The sequence below is a fragment of the Leptidea sinapis genome, chromosome 26 (assembly GCF_905404315.1).
Source record: "Leptidea sinapis chromosome 26, ilLepSina1.1, whole genome shotgun sequence".
In the NCBI taxonomy this organism is placed as follows: Eukaryota; Metazoa; Arthropoda; class Insecta; order Lepidoptera; family Pieridae; genus Leptidea; species Leptidea sinapis.
In genome coordinates, this window is record NC_066290.1 from 9,479,097 (window position 1) to 9,505,195 (window position 26,099).

Sequence of the window (26,099 nt, forward strand, 5' to 3'; positions counted from 1 at the left end):
ATATTTTGAATCGAGCAACACAGCAAGCGTTTTACAAACAGTAAGTTGTTTTCAGGAACTGTAGTCGCCAAGTACAACTACGAACGCCATACTTTTAGGTCTAAATTAATTACCTTTAACACGAATGCATTCAATGTTAATTAGTTTTATGTTATTCATTTCTAGCACCGCGAAAATATTATATAGTATTGTATTTTGTATCCCTCCAGATGTTGCTCTAACAAGGAGTTGCCATGTGCTTTACCATTAAAAAAATTAAAAGATGTGCCGGAATATTATAAATATATCAGTATTATGCGTCAGAAATAAAATAGAAAATGAATAAAAATATTTATCCGTTTTAGACTTTTATTTCATTCTTGAAATTGACAAATAACAATTACTATAATATTATTATATAATGTCTGAACCTATGAAATATGACAATGGATTCCATAACATTAAAGCTCTTAACTAAATTATGTATGTACGTAGAGATAACATAATATAATATCTCCCAGCCTATATAACATTTTATATTAAAATTTTCATTTAAATGAAAATATAAATGCGCTGCAAATGACTTATTAAAACCAGAGTTAAAATGTATTTTTATTCATATCTTTTATAATTTTTCCCCAATGTTGAGTTTAATTAGGCTTCTAATAATTTCGCAGCAAGATTGTTCAAATTGATAACTAATATAAATATCCATTAAGTCTCAAGTGTGTGTCGTTTGGTGATCCATCTAACGTAAAATAATATCATTCACAAAACAAGGTAACAAATATTAAGGTACTGAAACTACCACTATTCACAAATATTTAATATTTCTTATACAACACTAAAGAACTTTTATCTATTATATTATAGACATTACACGTAAATCAGACTAATAACAAATTATTTACAGTTTAAGCTATTTCTGGCTTGAGTTTTATTTTTTTTATTTTCCAAATGCAAGAGCTTACTTATCACAGTACTATAAAAATACAAACAGATCTAATAAACAGTTGTAACATAATTTAGGTAGAAACTAACGAGTTTGTATCGGGTTGTCGTTTCCTTAAGCCGTGTTCCTTAGTAGTTCATCAGCGGAGAGTATGCCGTCCTATAACAATAAAATAATTTTAAATTATTATTTTTTTGAATTGGTGAGTTTATCAATTACAACCCGAATATGATCGAAGCGACTATAAGGTCGATATCAAAAACTTAAATATCGTATTCTTGTAACACAAATTGACGGTTCAGTTCCGATTGTGATGATGAAGTTATGTTCCAATTTAGAGATTCAGAGATAGAAAGGGGATAGAAATAGAGAGGGTCAATTGTTGGGAGATGCGTATTCTGAAAAATTGTGACGTTTAGTTGAGGTGACAACTTACAATCTAAGATAACTGTTGTTGTTGTAATAATTGTAGAAATATTATAGATTCGGTTCACAGCTACAGTTACAGCACAGCGAGCTTGGTCATGGCACGTTCCAGACCATCGGAGAATACGAATCTAGAACATAACGTAGATAGGATAGGAACCTAAGGTCAACCATTTTGAAATTACAAGAATAGGACCGCAGGACTCAAATGATGCAGCATGACATGGTCCTGAAGAATTTTATGTGTTTACGTTTTTTCTTAAATTTCCTGTTGTTCGTTTATTTGCAAAATGTTTTCAACAACTCCGTCAACGGACAATAATGTTAATAAACCTTACATTAGTTTAAGTTATTCAATTGTGGTTGCGAATCTGGATATCTATATCCGAATCATGAATTCAGATATGGACAATCGAGTGTTTACTTGATCAAACCATAACATTATGTGTAAGTATTAATATTTAAATAATTACCTGATTTTGATCAACGAATTTTCTGACCACGGATCGAGCGAAGTCGGGGTTATTCAGCATTTCATTCACAAACCAATCCATTGGGATGCTGCCGTTAAATAAGTAATTTAATAATATAAATAATTATTTATTTAACAAATTATAATAAAAAATCAATTACAATTCTGAAGCCTTTAAAAATCTTCATAATTTGCATTGCAAAACTTATTTGCGCTTTATAAGTCTTTTAAAATGTCACAAACATACAAACATTAAACTCCCTTTCGTGTAAACATACACCAGAGTTTGAGGTTTTCGTTGATCACAACCAACACTATATATATATTTCTTGTTCTTGATATTTTGACTTTTAAAATTTTAATGATTACAATATATAAAGTTAATCTATATATTTGAACCACAAGTTTCAATAATTCCTGCGAATCCTGTTTATTGAACCAAGGTAAAAGTATCGAATACATTACCAATATTAGCATAATAAACTCCTTCAACTAGCGGTTCTAACGAATAATTAATGCGAGAACTTACATAACAATCATTTACTAAACTGATTAAGATACCTTTCAACCGGTTTCTCATCAGTCTCCTGGCCATCTTTCTCTTGGGTCCCCTCAAGCGACTCCCAAAAGTTATCCATTCCATACACTGAAAGTAATAAGCAATCAACATCAAAGATGTTATTAAGATATATTCATTGTCATCCCCGACCTAGTATTACATAGGGGAATAACAATGATCTAAACACATTATTATTACAACATTCTACTATCGTAGGATGTACGATTATTAAGCAATATATAAATTAGTTAATGTTATAACATTAACTTTCAGCTGTTACCTGTCATATTTTCAAAGATCCTTTTCTTAATGTTTACAGATAAAATAAACGTTCTTGTAGCAAACAGACAGAAAAAGTCATTCTGTAAATCTATATTCAGCTTAGCCAACATTGATATTAGATAGAATTGTTAAACAAAGATAGATTGACGAATCCAATGCTGTATTAGATAATTTGATTCGTATCATAAGCATATTAATTTCTTTACAACTTTATAAAAGACATGATCTCCTTTAAGGAACAATTTTTATATATCATTTTAAATATACGAAATTAATAAATTGATTAATCGAGGTTTGAGATATTTTAGTTTAATCTAAAATTAACTATACAAGATATATATTATTACAACTTCTGTGTGTCTTTATTCTCAACAATGAATAGATTTTAGGACTACTTTTTGTCACGCCACGCTATCGTCACGACATACTGATGTCGCGTTATGACGTATTCTAATAATTTCTTCCATTAAATTTAGCACAATTATAATTTACTCTGTATTCTACATTTTCTACAATATATAAAGATGATGTAAGTAATATCAATAATTTCTGTACACTAGCATATCCAAATGTTTTTTTGTTAAGAGCGCAGAGCGGATTATTATGTATTAACCTTAGATCGTTTATACGTTTAGATAAACTGAGATAGCTGGGAAGACAAAAAAGAAGAAAAAAAATGAAGGTTGACAGTTAACCTCTATTCTGAGCAATGCATGCACACTAACACAAAGTGGCATACAAATCGCGAGTGTATGACTTAGCTTGTCACGCACACTAAAGTAATAAACCTAGCCTGTTTCCATCGCTTGTGTAAGCAGCAAGAGCCTCAATCTAGACGTATAAATTATCTGAGGTAACGATATTCTAATCTTTGAAATTCAACTTAGGTAGATGGTATCAGTATGTTTGCCAAGATACAATTCTTTATCTATGTGATAACTTTCACAAGCGTACTCAAGTTAAGTGAAAATATGACATGTAATATAAGCACAAAGTTAAACAACCTCTGGCTGTTTGCTTGACACATCGCACTCAATACATTAAAGCTCTTCAATCACTTCATATATTTTTACAAGCCACATGAAAGTTTTTAGTCTTCCTTTGCGCCCACCTGCATAAGCACAAGGTGTATTAATGATTCATATATGTTTGTACTTAATATAAAGCGGTTTAGTAAGCAAGCCCCATTTTCTGCCTGTGTTACTTTATACAATAAAAATATATCTACGTATTTTTGTCGTATATATATATGAATAATTTGAAGTAAACTATTAAGTACAATGTCACGTTCGAGCACTTAACAGAAAATAGGACTTTGTTGAGACGAAAGAGGTTGAGTCTAATTGTAGTGTTTCGTGTCAGTTTGTGTTAAGCCCGTCCCCGAGGTATTCAGCGATCGATGCGTACTATATAGAAAATAAAATGTAAGCAATGGACCACTTTGTGGCCATTCCAATCCACAATAAAACATCAGAAATATTTCCTATGTGTATATATATATATATATGGCGCTTCCATACCGTCACAGATTATCTCCTATAATCTTATTACCTTCACCGTTTTCCCCCTGTCTTTTCCCATAACCCCTCGCGATAAGAACGTTTGAGTTCGGCTTGAAAGTACCTCTGGTTACTCTTATTTCTTCCTCTGTGACAATAAAACGAAATTACTAACTTTCATTTGTATTAAGACAGTCTTGACCTCGGAACGGGGAACTTGTAACAAATTTAGCAAACAAAGGAAAATAATAAGTTGTTTTTTATCTTTGAAACTCCATTTACTTTAAAAAAGCGATTAAGTTCTAAAAGCACAAAGCTACTTATGTTCAAATGAATTTCTTGCGGTGAGGGTTTTTCAAGTTTACGGCCTAATTTTTGGAAGCGCGCCTGAGCAAATGAAGCTTTTGATGTGCGATTACCTTCATCGTTTACGTCATTGTTATCGCTTCTTTTGCCGAAATCTTTGGCAGTCATAAGATGCATGCACCTGGGCTTAAATGTCTTGCGGGATTCATCTGTTCGTGAATTGGTTTTGTTGTGAAATAAGTTGAGTTGAGTAGTTTTGTAAAAAATATAAACGTTCCACAAAGTATTTTAATATTAATAAATGGAGGCTGAGTTGCAACGACAAACTTTAGCAATCACAAATATGTTAAAGTACAAGTTAAGCAAAAATGTATTGCAACATTTGAATTTTTTTAGATGACTTCATAACTTTAACGGTTAACCGTGCCATCCATCCAAACTTCACCGGTTAAAGTTTTTGTTAATGTTAAATAACTTAATAGCGACCTGTCAAAAGTATCAAATAAATATTCTTGTTAATTGATATTTCACTTTTACGGCCTTACAAATAAAATTGGCATAAAGTTATAACTAGTCATAAACCAAGAAAATGCAAAATATTTATAAATAGATATTTTGCTTACGATTGGTTTATTCGGACGTATAACGTTTCCCGCGTTTATTTACAGGGCAGCTTGTCATTCGGAAAACTTTATAATTATCATTGTATTGACAGAGTTGTCAACGATATTGTAAATATTTTGCATATTCTTTGTTTATGCTTAGCTATAACTTTATACCAAGTTTATTTGCAAGGGCGTTAAACTTTAACTATGCCAAGAAATGTGATGGTGCAACACATTCCGCAGTCTATGTTAAACTCAGCGTTACTGTTAACGTTAAATTTGACTTAAGCCTTAACTATAACAGCTAATATGATGCAACCCAGCCTAAGAGAATTATTTAAAAATGGATCGGTTAAGTTTATTATAAATTCAATTTACATTAATACTTTGCGCACAGCACAAATAAAATCCATATAGGATTGGTGTCAAAGGCGTTGTGGGAATTCCTAAGGCATTCCAGTCTGTGTGGTGCTCACGCTCGAATATTTTCCCGTTAAAGAGATTTTTGTGTCTTTCTTTGTTGCCAAGACTAATTTTATCACTCTAAAGCAGTCAGCCTTTGCTCTATTCGGTTCAAAATTACATTTTGTACACTTACAAGCCACATAGAATCCTCATTAAGTTTTTCAATGAGTTACAAATGGGACGGTACACATTTTGTTGAGAGTGTTTTGTAACCTCTTTACATGAAACCCATTAGCTTTCAATACCTTCCGATTCCAATTCAGGAGTTCTTTTTCCAAAGTCCCTGGCAATACCAACCGATGGACTTTTAAATATTGGAATACCACGAGACGTTCGTTCTGAAGTTCTTTGATGTACCACGTCGCCTTTTAGGAAAACACGCTCATAAATACATTCAATGAATTATTAGTAATAATAAAATAATGTTAAACATATCCTGCCCATAATGTAATATTGTATATTTGATGCTATCCGACCAATATATTAATTGGAAAGTGTCGTACCATATGTTATCCATAGTGTTACAATACACTAGCACATAGATAAACAACGTGCGAGAGAGAAGAACATCTGTAACCGATATAAAGAAGAGGTTAGTGAATCTATTGTTTTTGTAACACATTTTCATTGACAAGTCGTTAATATCACTCAATATTAAACCCCCGCTAATGCACACATTGGGAAATCAAAATCAGTCAACGCATCAGCGGGTTGTCCGGTGATCTGTACGCTAGTGTATCCTAGTCTATGAGTATCTCACTTGTCAACTGGTATCAAATGTCACTTATAATAATAATAACATATAGAGGTAGTTATTTACAAGTAAAAAAGCGTCATATTATACACTTCCCACAGCTTGCAGGAGCAATCAAATCCTTAAGTTAAAACCTCAATTAACCCTTATTTATTCAGTACTAAAACTTAAGTAATATTTCCTATAAAGCAACTTAATTCAAGTCAAACATGCAACGGTAAATAAAATAAATAACTTAGGAAGTGTTAACCTCTCACAAATGATACGCCCCATTAACATCGTTTAGGAATAAGATTGATGTCGGAGAAAGTTTTCTGAGCGTGACAAATGTATTAACAGTTCTTTTTTATTATTATGTGTCAAAAATAAAGTTTATGTAGAGATTGCTCTGAGAACTCTCAAAATAAACAAAAATCAAGTTAAGTCTTGCACCCAGATATATTTTATATCTCTTCTATGACATCACATGCGGAATCTATACTAATAAATGGAGGGCCGATGATTTTCTGTCATACTGCAAAAACTACTGAACCGATCGAAATAATACTTATACCGTAAGATACAGTGTGTTTCGGAGAAGCTTTTGGTAAATGATATGGTGGTGAGTACTCATCCGGAACCTACACTTTTTGACTTAGAAATACCTATGTATATAAGTAATACAAATAATGCAGTCGATGATATTTCATTACATATGACAATTCATCCAATGAGCGCAGGGCGCAGAGTACTCAATTATATTAAAAACATATTTGTCGGGTCAGCTCTAGTATATTATATTTGTATGTTAAAACGATATCATATGTTCTGTGTTTGTATTTACACTGGGACACCCACACTAGACCCTTCAACCCCAAACATAGCAACAATACACAGCTGTGCCACACATACATAATATAGTTCAACAATAGATTAAGGAATGGTCTCCGCTGCGCTCCAACTAGATATAGCACTACATAACAACAATTATAGCTTTTTTATTACGACAAGTATTAGATGCTTGTGTGCGGGGCATCTTGACACTCAATGGCATCTTTCAAATTTTGTACTTATAAACGCTTCGCGTTTTTTGAAGTTTAATTTCATTAATAAAACACAAAATACTGAACAAATGTGATCACAGTGTCTTTCTTATTTCTTGTAGTATCAGTTTTACAAAGTTTTACTACGCAACCCGGCTTTTCAGTTTCAATTATTAGAAAAGTTTAACAGAGTACACATCAACGTCACACATTGTTCGAGACTGGCTCGAGTAAGCCCACTTGGGAGTTGTATTTGTTGCCGCGCTTTGTGACTACGCCTGCGGTATCAAGTTGGAGCGCAGCGCAGACCAATCTATAATCTGAGAGTTCAAACTTATTTTTGTTGATTTGATAACAGCTTACCGGTACAAATGACGTTTGTGTATTTTTATTAAATCACTTCATTTAAAAAAAATCATGTATATATGCAACAATACAAATCATTCAATTTATAAAATCATGAAGCTGTTAAAGTAACGTCCCGGTAACGTCCCGGAAACGCGTCACCAACTTGTCTTATGTTCAAAATAGAGTTGATTCCAATCGTGGCTGACTGTCTACGACTTGTCAATCAAAATGAGTCACCCTAATAAATGATTCGCCTTTCTTTTCTATCTTGCCGTATCCCCGTTAGAGATGTTTTTCTCTCTCAATGTGTTTGTCTTTTCGCTAGTAGATTGTAAGACTATAGTTAATTAATTTGCATTAATTTCGGAAACAAATTGCACCCTAGAGGAGATACTGCACAAAATACTGTTCCAGTGTTTTTAGTTATCTATCATGAACACTATCCTTCATACAATCTCTATAAAAGTTGTTTTTATAAAATAATAATGTTGGGATTTGATCGCACTTCTCGTTGCTATTTTTTAATTTAAAAAGACAACAATTTCCTCCAACATTTTTAAGCGTTTGAAGATAACAATCTTCTGTTAAACTTGGTTATTACTGTAAGCATGCAGTTATTTTAATAATATAAAAATATAAATTTTCAAGAATCTGCTTTTTTAAAACCATTGAAATATAAATTGATTAAACAGTAATTTACATAAGATTTTTTTTCAAATTATGATAAAATTCCAAGAATTCAGAGAAAATATGATCTTGTAAAGGTTGTAGTAGAAAGCAATACAGGTCGAACAAACTTAATTTAAATATCAAATATTGTGTTGTTTAGTAATAAAATGTACGAAACAACGCGTAAAGGTTTTGATATGCTTTATCACCGTGGCAATTTATTTTAATCATTTTTCAGCTGTTGTAATATTTTGAAAACTAAAGTTAATAATAATAATATATCTAATTAGTAGACCACTCAACAAACCATTTGTTAAGACGGAACTGTTAACTTCGTCAAGGCGAGGTTAACAATACGAAATGAAACACACGTTTTTCTTGTAATAACTAATAATAAGGTCATAAAATGTTTAAAATATATAATTATATATGTGTATAAATTACTCTTGTAAATTTTCTCTGATTTGTCGCGCTGCTTTAGGACTGATTTAACCATTGAAACAGAACGCGATTAGACAAATCTGAATTAAGTTTACACATGTTTACGAATTGACTGATTTAATTCGCATTTCACCAACACAAACTAAACGCAGAAATAGTCAAAACGCGTTTAAATGCTAACCGCTGAATTTTGGACGTTTTGACGAAATAAATTTTAATTTTGTTCATATTTATCCATGACCGGTTTTTACAGCTATTTGATACGTTCTATTGTTTATGACATGTGAGCTCGGCTTTCGTGAACACGCTTTAAATATATTGGTGGAATTGCTTGGTGTTTAATCTCAGAACTAGATCTAGATCATTTGAAATAATTTGAGTAAAACGGGGTTTTATTAAACTCATTTTGAAGTGACACTGGTGAAATCAGATCTTATACGACTCGAGCTGACATTACCGGTACAAGCGATAGTTAGCCAAACATGACAGCTAAGTGCTATTTAACCACAAAATAAAATGAAGAAGTTTTCACTTCAAAAATAAAATGTATTTTTCATGAAAGGTTCGTAAAACAATATCAAATCCTACGTGAATTACTCACGTTCTGTTCTAGCTCTCTTCCCGAAGCCCCGAGCTGTCATCATCTCGACGTTCTTGAAGCCTCGTGTAGGTCGCTGCTGCTTGCTCCTCGTCAGTCTGCCAACAGGAGCTGCTTCAGCCAGGCACAGACAGACAGCCACCATGACAGCGAGCTGCATTGTGACGTTCATGGCTGCAAGCAGTACATCTATTAGGTGAGTGTGTGGCGTCCCTCTACAGTGTGCTTTATAAGGAACTTTCTTCGACGTACAACCAAGATGTGGAATAAGCTTCCTTGTGCGGTGTTTTCAGGTCAATAGGACTTGGGCACCTTCAAAAATAGCGCGTACACCTTTCTGAAATGCCGACAACTCTTCTGGTTCCTCTGGTGTTGTAAGAGAATGAGGGGGTGATAATTAATAATAAAGGAGTAGATCTTTCAACCGTTTCCTAAGTAAGCAAGGAAAAGCTTCAATATATTATATTAATTTGCTGTATACCATATTTAAAATGTCCAATTAAAAGAAATCTGGATTTGTTTAATTTTACAATACCATACAAGTTTACGAAAGAACAATTTAAATTCAAATATTAGATGTTATAGTAATCGTTGACATGTGCGCATTACACAGGGTTCATCATCATCAGCCGGAAGACGTCCACTGCTGGACAAAGGCCGACGATCGGCCCTGCGCTGCCCTCATCTAACGTATTCCGGCGACCTCCTTGACCAGATCGTCGGTCCATCTTGTGGGGGGCCTACCAACACTGCGACTTCCGGTACGCGATCGCCATTCGCGGACTTTACTGCCCCAACAGCCATCTGTCTGTCGAACTATGTGCCCTGCCCACTGCCACTTCAGTTTCGTAATCATTTGGACTATGACGGTAACTTTGGTTCTCCTACGGATCTCCTCATTTCTGACTCGATCTCGCAGGCAAATTCCGAGCATAGCCCTCTCCATTGCCCTCTCAGCTACCATGAGCTTTCTCATAATGCCCATAGTTAGCGACCATGTCGGCGTACCGTAAGTCATCACTGGCAACACACACTGGTTTCACTAGCAAAACCTTCGTCTTCAGACACTGTGGTATTTGGGACGAGAAGATTTTACGGAGCTTCCCGAACGCTGCCCATCCGAGTTGGATTCATTCATGCGTGACCTCTTTCGCGAAATTGGTTCTGCCTCACTGCATTTTTTGTCCGAGGTAGACGTACTTGTCGACAATTTTGAGAGTACAGTTCCCAATTGTTATGGGAGTAGGTGCGACATGGACATTTGACATGATCTTCGTCTTGTCCATGTTCATTTTGAGACCTACTCCTTGGGAATCTGTATTGAGGCCATCGAGCTTTTGGCTTAAGTCTTCCACGGTCTCTGCCATGATTACGATATCGTCTGCGAATCCAAGGTGAGTGATATATTCACCGTTGATGTTTATGCCCAGTCCGTTCCAGTCCAGAAGCTTAAAGACATCTTCCAACGCAGCGGTGAACAGCTTGGGCGAAGCGTATAATAGAAATCTTTATTATTATAAATCCTTCATACATTACTTAGTTCACTTAATTCTACTTAATATTATTATACTATAATAACAATACAAGTAATGGAACATACACGACATTTTTCTGGACAAACAACACCAAATACATCAAAATAATTTTCAAATTTTCACAATGCTTTTGAAAATAATCGCACCACTAATCCCGTAGGATAAGTAGTGTCTCTAATAGTTAATTAAAATATTTTATATTATTTTAGTTGTCACTAGCATTAAACTAGGCCGGGCCTGTATTTTAATACTAGTTACTTCCAGATACATTGTTTTTTACAGATAACTTCAATACATAAAAGCGTATATAAGAATTTAACTTATGGAAAAAAAAAATTAACATTTCTACGAGAAAATAAATAACATTTGTCTATCATACATATTACTGGTTAGTACTTGAGCGGTCAGTAATAAAATTGAGGGTATACTTAAAAACATTTGGGTTGACTACAAAGACTGTTCACTTGGGCTATTTTCATATAATAATATAGTAAGGTATTATTGATTGGGTTTATTTTGAACTTTTAAAGTAATAATGTATAATAAAGTATTAAAGATAATAAATTTTAAAGATAAATATATAAGGGTACATGTATACATATAGATAAATAGAAATATTAATTTATTGTAGATGTGAAATATAAGCTATTATTATGCATACTATAATTTTATAAGATAATGGTATAAAATAAACAATGAAATTTAAAGTTTTTTTTTTTTTTCTGTATGTTGTGCATATATCGGTAAGGTAAGCAAGGCTGGATAATTAATAATTTAACGTATAGCTATAAACAAATTTTCAATTTCATCATACTTTTTATTTTTTAACCAAACAGTTAGCTTTTTTTACAGTTAAATTTGTTTTCAGAGTAGATATTAATAATTTTGTTTAATTTATTATAGAGCATGGGACCAAGATAGCATTGAAATTTACGTATAAAAAAAGTTTTAAAAGTGTTTGTAGGACAGACTTTATCTTTACGTCGTTTTGTTACTGCTTCTGGAACAAATATAAGTTTTGAGTGCTGTGCCATTATAGTGTCCCTAATAAACAATTGTCTTACAGACAAGACATCGCATTTAGTGAATAGTTCACAGGTGGGATACCGAAAGGGCTTGCAAATAATAACCTTTAATAGAGCACGTTGGGCCCGTTCAAGCTTCAAAAGAGTATGTATGTGGTCTATGGTGCTAAGGCCTTTTCGGAATCCGGCTTGTTCGGTTCCGAATCCGGTTTCGGAACCCTAGAAAACAACTTATATACATGGCTCAGAAGTGATACGGGCCTACAGTTCTTCAAAAGCATTTTATCGCCCTTTTTGAAGAACAGCACCACTATACTTCTGTGTCATGCTTGCGGCGTTTTGCCCCCGAGATGGTCTTATGTACAGGGGTATCACCAGCTCTCAGAAGCTCAGCTGTCTATTTATCTACAGGGACTGAAGGGTTATTTGGCGTCTTACATCCATCAATTTGAGGGTATAGTCTGAGATTTTTCCGGTTCTTTTTGAACGGCTGTCCTTGGAGAACTTAGACCCAGCCGTTTGAACAACCTGTTATTAAACTCGTCCACGTCAATGCAGTCACCGAGGCATTTGAAGCGGTTTTGCAATTCGAGTTCATAATTTTTGAGGTTTTGGTTTTCTGAGTTGATCATGGAGACATCATTGAATATATGTCTTTTGGTCGACATAATAAAGTCGATCTAATTTATGGTGGCACCATCGGGGCTGATCCAAGTCCATTTAACACAGGGTTGCCAAGGGACAAATCGATAACCAACATCTTCAGAGAGATGTTTCAAGGTGCCAACATTTGCCATATCATTGTCTACTTATAACATTAATACAAGTCCTATGATCAGGATTTGTTAGTTTTAAAAATGACTCTGTTCTCGCCAAGAAATAATCAAAAATCCTAATGCCTAGCTGAAAACCATTTCTCCGACGTCATGGGGACCCGTGTATAGACAGTTGGGTATGAAGGTTCTAATAACTGTCCCATTATTCATTTTATTACATTTTCAATTGTTTAGGAAATAAATTTTATCTCAGTGATAAGTAAGTGTTGTGTTGTAGTGGGTTACATATTTGTGTCTTATGTCTACTCTTAACAAATTCTCTGTATACGCATGAACCTGTTACTAAGCGTTCATGTTTATAATACACGTTTCAAACCTACACAATGACCATAATATGCTATATAATATATTATACTATGTCCTAGTATGTAAACTATCCCATAAATATCTTTATTGTATTGTTGACCGATCTGAACCGGTGTAATTATTTCTGATAAAACCATGTACAAATGCACAGACAAAAGGATAATGATTCTAATAACTATTTCTTAACCTCCGTAACATAACTACAGTGTGATGAAATAATATTTTTATAAATATTCAATGTATTATGGCTTACGCTTGTATATGACTGGACCACGTCTATAGAACATTTAGAATTAATTATATTTGTAACCAAAATTTATGAACGATGCGGAACTCGAACCCGCGACCTCTCGGGTTCCGTCCGAAACAAACATATAGAATGGTTTAATTTACTTAATTCACATACGATGGATCGGTAGCAGGCCTAATTTTATCATGGTAATATTGTTCATTACCAAAATGAAGTTGTATCCAAAACTTTACACTAAAAAAATTGACTTAATGGATATAAATGTTGCTAACTTACATTTGAGCACATGAGTAAGGTTTATCACTCGTTCTTTTAAAACCTCCGGGTTTAATTAAATTATTATTATGATACATTATGAGGCTAGACTTTACGACTTAAGACGAATAGTCTTATTCTTGTGGACTTATGAAATATATGATGGGTTAAAGTATTAGATTGCCGTTTAATAAAACTTCAAACTTTTAAATAATTTTTGTATAAGACATATGACATTTGTTTTCTCTAAATTAATTTCTTTACAATAATTTTTTATTTCAGTTCAAATACTTTGGAATCAAAAAACGCGCTCTGAGAGAGAAGAAACGGCGCAAAAACTCTCCCACACATTGGGATGACGTTTGTTTTTGACTTAAATGACCGCACGGTTCATAAATTTTAATATAAAATAGAAATCGTTAATGTTATTTGCGTTTTGTAAATAATACAATAAAATCTCTACATCTAGTTTTTGTAAATATTAGTTGGATGTTACGTAAATAGCAAATTTTAAGAAAAACTGAAACCTTACAAATTTTAAGCCATGTTATCATATAGCTCATGCACCATGGACCTTTAAAGTATATGAAAATGTTATTAAGCCCTTCCCCCATGAAACTAGTTTAGAAGTAATTTATATGAAACTAGTCTTAATTAATAAGTAATTAAATAAAGCTTCATAACTTATAATAGTTGATAGAGGTAGATCGATTAAGTACCAATTAAAGTCTAATAGTAATCTGTTGAGACGTAGTTTGCTATAGATAATATATTTTGCCTTATAAATTTGAATGGTCGTGTCTAAAGATCAGATATCAGAATTAAATTAAATAAAATACTTTTTAAAAGATTAAGACGTGTGTAACCGTATCTATGCACTAAAAATATTTTTTTATAAAATTACAAAAGTAACATGTTTACATAGTTGAATGAACAAACAAATTTGGTCCCTTCACCATTGTTACGTATCTCTTCCGGGGGTCATACGTCACAACAGCCGACCAATCACAGCGCGTCACATCATGGGACGAGGGTACAAAAGAGCGGTTTCCGGCTCATTTAATTCAATCTCGTGCCAGAGTTTGGCGATTCAAAATTTCCTGAGGATGCCTCGTGTAGAGGCGAAACACGTGTCGAAATGTTTAAAGACAAATATTGGCAGAATTAACATTAAAGAAAACTCAAAACATTTGGATATTTCTTATATGTCAGTCAGCAACGCTTGTCATTAACTGCTCCTTAATATTTTGAACGTTAAGCCACTAGCCAACACACTAGTTGATAAATATAATTTGGCCACGCATTGTCGCGCTGTCAGGTCGTATCAACGCTAGTATATTTTAAGTCTATCGTTAATACTGGCAATTGTAAAGTTAACAAAGAATATTTTATTTTACTAAGGGGCTGTTTCACAATGTCCAAGTAAAGTAGCAGATTGATGAAAACTTTATTTATATTTTACAGATTTCTATTTGTATATATTTGTAAATATCACTTCTACCAATATTTTCACAATAAAATCAATCATCACATAATTGTATTTCGCTTTCCATAATTTAATTATTCCAGCTTTTATACAAGCCATTATAGTAGAGGAGCCCAAGCGAGGATTTTAGGGTTTATTCGAGTGCGTCAGAATAACATAAGAGAGACAAACATGCACCATGCGAAGTAATCCCAGCATACCTGAGCCTTGTATGTAGGGTCGAACGTCTAAGAGCAGCCGATCTGGTTAGTAAAAATATTGCGTACACTATTAATATCTCAAGCGCTTAAGTATTTCTTTGTGACTGTTTTTTCTACATAGTTTTATACACTCCCCCCACCAATGACATGGTACACATCAAATAAACTTTATTTTCTCTTGACATCTAATCCTCACAATCCAATAGGTGCCCATGACGTGCAAGTAAATCTCTATTGAGCTCTTGGGCTCCTCTACCATTATATAAATTGATATTATTTTGTCAAATGCTTGTCACTCTGTCAGGCGACCCATAAGATAACTATGATATCTGCTACCACATCCATCCTATAATTTAAAAGGCGCTTACCTGGTAGATAAAACTTTTTGTACAGTGTGATACACAAATGAATTTTTTCGATAGATAAGTAGCAAGTAGCCTATTCGTAGATTTACTTGGACATTGTGAAACAGCCCCTTAATGTCAGATACAAAAGTAACATTAACAATGTTTTGGTAGTCTTTCTTAGGCAGCGTAGGCACGTGTTTAGTGGTGCAACACCTTGTTACAATTTTGTGTTAAAAAGGGCGCTGTTGAGGTGATGCCTCTGTGGGAAGTCTTGAGATAAACCACGCACTAAACTTTTAACAATGGTAAGGAAGGCATATGTTTCCTCTTAAAGTATTATTATCAAAAAATGACAACGGTATACTTATACCGTTGCATAAATATAACAAACATACCCATCGCACCTCGTTAGTGTTGTAAATGGGATTATAAATTCAGTTATGCCGAAGTATGTCTGTGTAAAAAGGACTTAACAATAAGATAACAAGGCGTGTTACGTGCTTTCATTTTATTGGGTAGTAATGTGGCACTGAGTTGACAAGATTTTATTGTACTAGGAACTGCATAGTTTACAAGCCACTTTTCATTTTATGTTATTTTCATTATGCTTGTGTCATTTGCATTAACTATTGCGAAATAGTTTTACGTTTTGCACGTTCCACTACGAGGGCTGCACTAAAAAAAATCATTTATTTCGCACTTTTCATATACAAATTAACCTTTTTATACTGACCCCCACACTAGGCGTTGCCTGTCTCGTGGGGGAAATAGTAGAATTAACAGAAAATAAAGATATACAAGCGGCTAGTGACAACAAGCTGATTACTAAAATTTTACTAATCATATAAAGAAATAAACTAAAAGTAATAACTATACAAGTATTAATTGTGTGTATATGTGTTGTGTGTATGAAAGTGTGTGTATTGTGTATATGTGTTGTGTGTATTTTTTAGGATGGTAAGAAGATTTTCAGTTTCCATATAGGATAGTTGTATTAAATATTTTGATAGAAGCTCTTTAGCCTTGAAGATGGAGTGTTCTTTAAATTTACATAGCTGGACCAGTTTATTATAAATCCGGGGGTACAAAAAGGTTGGAAAGCGACATGCAAATGCAGTTTTGACATTAGTAACAGGCAATTTGTAAACTCGGTTTTTAAGCAATGTGTTATATTCTTTTGAGTTCAGAGCTGTTTTGTGGACATGCATCGCCACTCTTAACAGGTACAGCTTTCGAACACTGTGTACCTGAGCGTCGCTGTACAAACCATTCGTTGGGTATCTAATCGGTTTCCTCAAAGCGACTTTTAACACAGCTCTTTGCGCTCTTTACAATTTTATGAGGTTGGTGGAATTTGTACTTCCCCAGGCTAGAATGCAGTAATTTATGATTGATTGTCCGAGGGCTAAATAGATGCTTTTTAATAATGAAAGCTCAGCGGACCAATTAGTAGTATACCAATTTTCGTAAACGAGTTGAGACAGCAGCAACGTGATCTCTGAAACTTAATGTTTCGTCTACGACTATTCCAAGATATCTCATTGCGTTTAATGTGGTCACAAGTGCACTTTTGAGCTGGACGTCTTGTACAGTTTGTACTGTGAATTTTAAGATTTTGCTGTTGGATTGGTGATGAAGCAGAAGTCTTACAAAAGCATTTAAATCTAGTTTTAGAAGAATTTAAAGTTAGAATATTTTTTTTCAGCCAGTATGATACCAGTGACAGTCCTTGCTCGACATATTCGTAAACGGTATCCCAAGAGAGTCCGTGAAAAACAATAGCTATGTCATCAGCGTAACACAGGATCTCAGCATTTTGTAATGGAATAAACATTATGTCATTAATATATAATAAAAACAGGGTTGGACCTAAAATGCTGCCCTGTGATACGCCGAAGGATATTGGTCTCAGGTCACTAAGTTTATCACCAACTTTAACACATTGGCTTCTATCCGTCAAATATCTGGTAAACCAATCCAGTATAATTCCTCGGAACCCGTATGCTTCGAGTTTTCGCAGTAGGATGGGAATTGAAACTGTATCAAAGGCTTTCGATAAATCTAGGAAAACTCCTACACAGGCCCTTCCTTCGTCTAAATGGGTGGCAAAAACTTCTGTGAGAAGAGTCTAAGATTCTAAATCCAAACTGCCGATTCGCTATAAGGGAGTTATATTCAAGGTAAGCGACTACTCTTTTGTTCACAATGCGCTCCAATAGTTTTAAGACAGACCCTAATAGTGATATCAGCCTGTAATTACTGGGTTCCATCTTTGATTGACCTTTATGGATCGGTACGACTGCGGCAACTTTCCATGCCTCAGGGAATGTACCACTTTCAATGCTTTGATTAAAAATCGCCGCTAGCGGTTCAGCAATTGCAGGACCAATTGACTTTAGAATCTTATTAGTCAGGTAATCAAGACCTGGGGAGCTATAAGGGTCTAAATTCTGAATGAGACCGAGAACTTCATGTTTATCTGTAGGCGCAATAAATATTGAGCTTAGTGCTGATGAGTTACTTTTGACCTTGGCTGCAAGCGATTCTTCGGTTTCATTTTCTTGACCAGTATTGTATTTACAAGGTTTTGAGCAGCTGAAGTAAAATACTCATTACAAATGTGTAAGGCCTCTGTCTCATTGTTTCTTATGTATTTTAAATCTTGCGCCGGAGGAGCTGTGCAATTGCGATATGTTATTTTATTGATTGTTTGCCAGAGCTTTCTTGGATCTTTTTTGTGAGCAACTAGTTTCTTTTTTTCGTGTTCAGCTTTGATATTTCTTAAGAGTTTAATGTAGAGGTTATGATAACTTGAATAGATTAGTTTTTTAGTTTCATCATGAGGATTTTTTTTGATATTTGGTGGAGTTTATCTCTTTGTTTGGAGCATCTAATAAGACCAGGAGTCATCTAGGGGTGGATGCAAAATTTTGAACGACTTACCTTAATAGTTTTGGTGTTTTTAGCAATCGCAGCTGATACAGCAGTCGTGAAAATAGACACCGCATCGTCAACAGAGTTTTCTTGAATAACTGAAGACCAGTCAAGCGGTTCTAGCTCTTTATTAAGATCATCGTAGTTAACTTTCAGTTTTGATCTCACCTGAGTTGTGATCTTCTGCTGTTCTGTTTTGATACCAACCATGATTAGAGCATGATCAGTAAGATCGGTGGTACAGACAATCGATTCGGCTTGAAGGTTACATGGGACGAATATGTGATCGATGCAGGTTTTACTGTGTGTAGGTTTGTTGATAGACGACAGTAGCCCATGTGAAGCAAGTACTTTCAAGTAACTTGATGTTTGCTCAGTAGTTATTTCTTCTATAATATTAATATTCACGTCACCTGACAGTATGAGACAAGAGTGTCGGTTAACTGACTTGAGCAGCTGGTCCAAGGACTGAATAAAGTTGTCAGTGTTAGGGAACGATGGAGAACGGTAAATACCTAGAACTGTGAAAACTTTGCATACACTTATCTTCAAACAGTTTGCTTCAGCTATATCAGGTTCGGAAACTTCCGCAGACCATTTGTTATTTACGTAAGCGATGACACCACCTGATTTGTTGATGTACTTTATTGTGCTGTGTGCTATATAACCATCTATTTGCTTAATTGTGGTGTAATCATTAATCCAACATTCGCTGAGAATAATAACGTCAAAAGTTATATCCTTTCTAGCTAAAGTCAATAAGAAATTATCAAAGTTCCGCTGCATGCTTCTGATATTTACTTGAAGAATTTTAAGTGTATATTTTGTTATAATGGGATTACATACTTCCGGGCTAGAAATAATGTGGCATTTAATGTCAAAAGAATTATCAATTTCAGTCATAAGATCTAAAGCAGCCATAGAAAATGGATAATTATAAAATAAAATTGTTTTCTAAGTAATAAATACTACGATATAAAAGCGTCCCATACAAGGAAGAGGGGTGCACGTACATTGGGGTTTGTTTTAAAGGTAAGTGTTTGTTTAAGATTTTTTCTTTCAAATATTGTAGTATGTGTGACTGTGTGGGTGTGTGTTGAGTTAAGTTGAGTGAGAGTGTTAAAATTCAAAAGAAATATTTTGAACGAAGTTAAATACAAAATTTCTAAAGATAAAAAAACAAAATACACATATGTTATACTAAAGTTATTCGTTACGTTTGTCTGAGAAGTTCTGGAGATCCTCAAGAGAACGAATCTGATGGGCCGGGCTTCCGTCTCGACCCTCGTGCTTTCTGATATATATATTTCCTCTTTGAGTCCAGCAGTATTTAAATCCATGCTCCTTAATCCAAGCCCGGGCATCACGAAATAACCGCCGGCTAGTACTGGTCAGGCGCTCATTTACAAACAGTTTCATTTCGGGTCCTGCTGGACCTATGTCCTTGGTAGTTAGGGCCGAGCGCCGCATTTTCGCATTTTTGAAAAACTCTTCGCGCTTCGCCCTCCGAACAAAGGATACTACCAAGGGACGAGGTCGACTGTCATTTTTACCACTGGAATGGCGTGGGCCTGCTCCGGATGCAAAGTTCACATCAGGTTCTTCTAGCTTCATACCAATATTTGTGGCTGTAGTTGTGACATGGGTTTGACCATGTGAAATGGGTTTTCGTTGGGAGTTTCAAGGAGACCTATTATTTCTAGCTCTGAGTTAAGAGATAGCTGGGCCTGTTGGTTTAGCTGGCGTTTGAGCTCAGAAACTTGTACTTTAAGAACAGAATTCTCCTTTTCTTGCTCTTCTAGCTTAAGAATACGTGTATTGTAGTTATGGAGTTTTTCTGATAAAGTCTCGAAGTGGCTTGTGAATTCAGATTGAAGCTTTGCCATACCTTCTCTCAATAAGCGGATTTCTGAAACCAGTGATTGCATTTCGTCCGGCCGGTTACGTTGCAAATTGTTCTTTCGGAGGGTGACATTTCCTGATGTCCGTACCGGGTTGTGTGTATTGTCGCCGTCCATTTTAAGTTGTAATTAAAAGTATCGGGAATGGAATATTTCCACTGTTCCTGTCATATTAAAATCTTTTTAACTGAAAACTCCTTGGTTTTAAAAATCGAACATTTATTTATTTAAAAAAAGATTCTCGGTCTTGTCACAAGGTCTTTTCAAACTTGTTTAGTCGTTGAGAAAATGGAATTGACTCGAGAAAATTCTAGAGCGATGTTTTATTATGACTTTCGAAGTAGTTTAACACAAAAACAGTGTGTTGACCGGATGATTTCTGCATTTGGTGATAAAGCCCCATCCAAAACCACAATTTATCGCTGGTTTGCTGAATTTCAACGTGGACGTGTCAAGCCGTCGTCCAAAAACTGCAGTCACCAAAGAAAACGTTGATGCTGTGCGTAAGCTGATTGAGGAAGATCGACATACCGTTTAACAAGTCTCAAATAGCATTTTTAAAAGATACCAATATGAATTTCTGCATATTCAACATATTTTTTATTTCATTTATCAGACAAATGGGAAATATTTTAATTTTAGAGAGGAATTTGTTATCAACACTTTACATATTTTATTTTTTATAAATACTTATTTATCAAGTAACAAACCCAAAATTTTCGGACATCTTTTCATCGAGTTTTTTATGAAAGCGAAGCGTACGAGTTATCTGATGGTAACTGATCACCGCGCCCCTTACTCTCTTGTGACACCAGAGGAATCACAAGAACGAAGAAAGAAAAACGTACATACGAAAACCGAAAATATATTGTCACGTGGCGGCCGAGGATCGAACCGGGGCTCCGAGGTGAGAGTTCTTTTAAAGATTTCTATTTAATTAGAATATGCTCTGCGTTGCACGCGGTCAAATAAATGATACTGGGGTGCGCCAGACCAAAGATGACAGCAATACTCCATGTGTGGCCGGACCTGCGCTTTGTAGAGCGCTAGAATGTGGGGCGGCCCACACGGTGCTCTATTAATGACGCCCAGCTTCTTCGAAGCCAATTTGGCTTTACCCTCTAAATGACCGCGGAGTTGGCAATCGCTCGAGATTTCGAGACTCAGTATTCCGATACTAGGCGAAACTGTAAAGGAAGTGATCTTGAAGAGTGGTGATACGACCAATGGGGTTGAGTCTTCTGGAGTTTAAATTGAAAAGGGAAGAAATTTACCCCTTTCCGCGACCTTCTCAAGAGAGGACTTGATAGGGGACACAAGTTTCTCCCGGCATGACGATTTCCTGGCTTCAGGTTCGAGCAATAACCGTCAAAAACGCATCCTATCCCAATCTGTTGACTTGTAGTGCCAAATGCGGCGGGTCGCTGGTGGTCTGAGACGTGGGCGTTGGATAGGCACTATACTCCTGAACAGGCAATGTTCCCAGAGGGGCGTCAACAGAGACCTGATAACTATCGGGATGTTTAGTCAGCAGAAGATCTAATATGGACGGCATGTGGCTTTCAACATCCGGGAGCGGCTTTCGCGACTCAACCAATTGGGACAGATCATACGCCCATGCAAAATTATGCTCAATTTTGTACCCGGGGTGTTAAATATGACGTATCGCTGGGTCGAGATTTATTTTTTTTTCTTTATGAAAATAAGGGACGAGACGAGCAGGTCGTTCAGCTGATGGTAATTGATACGCCCTAGCCATTACAATGCAGTGCAATGCAAAGCTCAGGATTCTAGAAAAACCCAAAAATACCGAGCAACACCACAAATACGCTCGTAAGGAAAAACAAGACCGGCTTCGCCGTCTCAAGATGGTGGTGGATGGCGTTTAAATTGGAGTGGATTCCCCTGATGTTGGAAAAGAACACATTAAGCGTGGAGAAGATGTTTTACAACATGATCCCAGAAAATGCAAAAAACATTATTGGAGCTACCTCTCATTAAAACACGTATAAAACTACGTTTTTTAAAATTGATCGTTTCTAACTAGATCGATTTCTCGCCCGCGAAACTACCTGTATACTAAATTTCATTAAAATCGTTGGAACCGTTTCCGTGATTCAGATTATTAGCTCGTTTAAAGATATAAGATTATTCGATATTATGTTCTAACGAAATTTTATTAAAAAAGGAAGCCCGCTGATTTTCTTGCTCCTGTTATTATCAGTTCTGGGTAATACTTTTTGAATGGGTAGTAGTTTGTAATATTCAATAAGTGATTTGAAATCCTATTTTAAATTTACGCTTTTTGATATGTATTATAATAGATATTCTTTTTATATTCAATATTCGATTAAACAGGACACGAAAAACTCATACTTTTACAAAATAAAATGAAGATATTTTTTCTCACAGTTTCATAATTCAAATCGGAAACTCTTCCCGTGTTTTCATAATATTTAATTGAGGCAAAGGAATTGTTAAATAGGAAGTTGCAAAGTATTTTCGTTGATCTCTGTGGGTGTTTTGATATTTAAGAAGATGAAAATCTTTAAAATTTCCTCTTTATTGTAGAGTTTCATTCTTATTGTATTGAACCAGTAGGTGTGCAAACCTTTTTATTAAGTCGATTTAAATACGGTTATTTATAAGATAGAAAAGTATAAATATAAATTTTGAAAATAGAACAGTCATGGAATATTTTACAAGGTTTTTTTTTATATACGACGGGGCAAACGGGCCCGAGATGTCCATGAACACCCGCAACAGCCGGCCTGGAGATCTCTCCAACTAGGCCGGTAACTCAGATGAGTTACCGGCCTTTGAGTAAGGAAGTAAGCTCTGTGCTTGGAGGTCCCTAACTTGTATTGGTTCTTTACCGTCTAGTTTGCGTGATTCTTTCCCCTTGTGGCGTATTTTTGATAATTATCCGTCAGCACTACAAATCACTCCGGGCACTTCTGAGCTAAGTATACAGTTTAGTTATTTTTAAACGTTACTTTGATTTTTTTAATAAAGATGAAATTAAGGTTTACTGATTACAGATAGAGAAAGAGAGCTAAGTTACAAAGAGGTATTGAGGAACTTCGTTCCTGACGTAAGCCACCCAACTTTTATATATTTATATATTATAGTATATACTGAATAAAACATCGAAGTTTGGAAACACAGTAACATTCTAAGGCCGTAATATACTTAATGTACTGACAAATCAATTAAATATACTTATTATATATCTAAGTTGTACAACCACATTTCAAAACCACTAACAACTTGAATATACTAACTTCGAGCAATAATTCGCACGCAAAATAGCACCCAAGTACAAGAACTAATTTGTCAATTGTAAAGTTAGATCTTCTATAACTAAATTCGAATTGGGTAGCAATTTCAAACTAAATAATATGAGAGAGTACCTGTAAAAATAGCATATTTATATTCATAATGTTTTTTCTTAAAGTTAATAAATATGGCCTTCGTCAGATCGTACGACTCTGCTCGTTTCCTACAAATGGTATTTTCATAGTTATTAAGAGTTCTTCGGAATTTGTTTGTAATTATTTCTGTGTATAAGTAAAAATAAAAGTTTTATAGAATTGTTAGAAGATAGCACATAGAGTTTGATTGCGGGTTTGGGAATAGTTAATACAATTACCACCAACTAGTTTGGCAAAAGTATGCAAACAACATCTTCAATAAGATTCTTGACTGATAAGCACCATTGGCTACAAGTATTCTAATTTTCTGCGATTCATTCGCAATTTTACTAGAATTAACAGTATTCACATCAATTAAAATTACATAAATACCGCAAAGCACTTGCACGAATGAATGAGAATCAGAATATAAATTATTAAGTGCTCTACATGACAGCCGATGTGAGCTATTTTCTAATTAACGAATAGAAGAAGTGGACTATCTATTTTCGCATCTATCTTCTGTCATTCTTTTGACCGAGGAATCCGTGAATAACTACACCAACAACAGCAACATCGCTCTTCTCTGTGAATCTGGCGCACCCCAGTATCACTTCAAACCATTTGACCGTGAGCAACTAAGAGCTGCTCCAAGTGTCGGCGACCGGACGGGGAATTGTTGGCGTTACGTAGAGACATAGTTTCATTGTATATCCTCTACCGCATTACTCAGGTAATGTTCTGAAGAGCTGTTTACCTGATTACTGCCACCGAATCGCACCTTCACACGACACGCCACAAATTAGGATATTATCCCCACCATCTGGATGTGTGGCATTCCTCCACAATTCGGTTTTCAAGGAATTATCTTACACGTATAACAAAGCTACGGAATCAGCTTCCTTGTGCTGTGTTTCCGGGACGATAAGACATGGGTACCTTAAAAAATGCGCGGTTTCTGAAAGGCTGGCAACGCTCCTGTGAATCCTCTGGTGTCTTAAGAGAATGTGGGTGGCGTTGATGACTTAACATCAGGAGATCATAAGCTCGTTTGTCCTCCTGTTCCATACAAAAAAGTTTTAGCACGCGTAATCATACCTAATAAATAATGTATGGGCACAATGATATACTACTTGCTCATCCAGATATTATGTTCTAAAACTAGGAAAAAAGTTTTGAAGTTGAAGCGACTCCACTGCTAGCCCTGTGTATTTGTCACCAAATCATTATTATGGGAATAATGAACAGAAATGTTTGTTGGGCATAGATAGAAAAACACATTTTGTTTATGCTAGCATTTTCTAACTGTGCAGCCCTAGTTTAGTAGTTTTCAATAAGTTTTCAATTTCTTTTCTAAGAGCGATAGTTTTCGAAAAGTATTTAACAAAATAATATCTTCAAATCGTGTTTTCAAAAGAAAATAGCATTGAATAATCATTTTGTGTGATTGTCCGCATTGTTTTATGACCACAAACAACACAATAATTAGGGTGAGCATCGCGTGGCATCGAATAAATGTCTTTCGATATTTTTGCTCCAAACTAAACAGCGTGAGTCCCATAACTTATTCAATTAATTATGGCAATACTTATGAACCTACGTAAATTTTTCATTGATAACAAATTACTAACTGTATTTTCTATGTACTAGTATATTTTTTCGCTTTTATGGAAGATGTTGTTCTCAAGCAAATTACCAAATGCTTAAAAATGAGCATCGTTTTCGATTTAAAAAAAACTTTCGGCAACAGTAAGAGAAAGGTTTGATAATACAAATATTAAAATTTCTCTTTGGTAGGATATTTAGTTTAGTTGTAAAATCTCGTGAAAATCTCAAATAATGATGGGAGCCAACCCTTACAGTACAAATAAATACCTACCTGTCAGCCCGAATATATTTATTTTCAAACTTCTTGTTCGACAACAGCCAATTATATATAATGAAGTATCAAAATAAAACAAGCCTTTTTCCTTAACGAGACAATAGTAAATAGAGATATTATGTTATATTGTAGAGATTAAAATTATTTGAATTTGGAATATGTTTTATCCCTTATAAGTCCCTTACACCAATCTGTGTCTATTTAAAACGGTGCGTTTATTGCATTTTGTGGCGTTATAAGTTGACGTAAGTTTTTAAATTGAAATTTAAGTAAATTTAATATTACAAGCTAACAGAACAAAGTGAGCGGTTGTTTCATAGAATAACCTTTTAAGCTTGTTTCGTTGTAAATT

The 26,099-nt window shown here is 34.8% G+C and overlaps 1 protein-coding gene and 1 long non-coding RNA gene across 7 annotated transcripts in view; one reads left to right on the top strand and one right to left on the bottom strand.

Moving 5' to 3' along the window:
• Positions 1-343: 343 nt before the first annotated feature.
• LOC126972500 (allatotropin-like) overlaps positions 344-26,099 on the bottom strand; it is a 59,342-nt gene continuing 33,586 nt past the window's right edge. Inside the window, exons 2-8 of one of the 6 annotated variants that reach the window (XM_050819309.1) lie at positions 9,381-9,551; positions 5,791-5,910; positions 4,589-4,684; positions 4,222-4,317; positions 2,391-2,475; positions 1,831-1,918; positions 344-1,090 (exon numbers count right to left, since the gene is read on the bottom strand). In XM_050819309.1, the coding sequence (XP_050675266.1) occupies positions 1,046-1,090; positions 1,831-1,918; positions 2,391-2,475; positions 4,222-4,317; positions 4,589-4,684; positions 5,791-5,910; positions 9,381-9,549 (699 nt within the window). In that variant the 5' untranslated portion in view covers positions 9,550-9,551 and the 3' untranslated portion in view covers positions 344-1,045. The remainder of the gene's footprint in view (positions 1,091-1,830; positions 1,919-2,390; positions 2,476-4,221; positions 4,318-4,588; positions 4,685-5,790; positions 5,911-9,380; positions 9,552-26,099) is intronic. The other 5 variants (XM_050819312.1, XM_050819310.1, XM_050819311.1 and 2 more) reach the window with 5 other exon arrangements.
• On the top strand, positions 9,445-13,973 carry LOC126972520 (uncharacterized). The gene is made up of 3 exons (XR_007731152.1): positions 9,445-9,573; positions 11,195-11,300; positions 13,867-13,973. It is a non-coding gene; the product is annotated as an uncharacterized LOC126972520 (long non-coding RNA).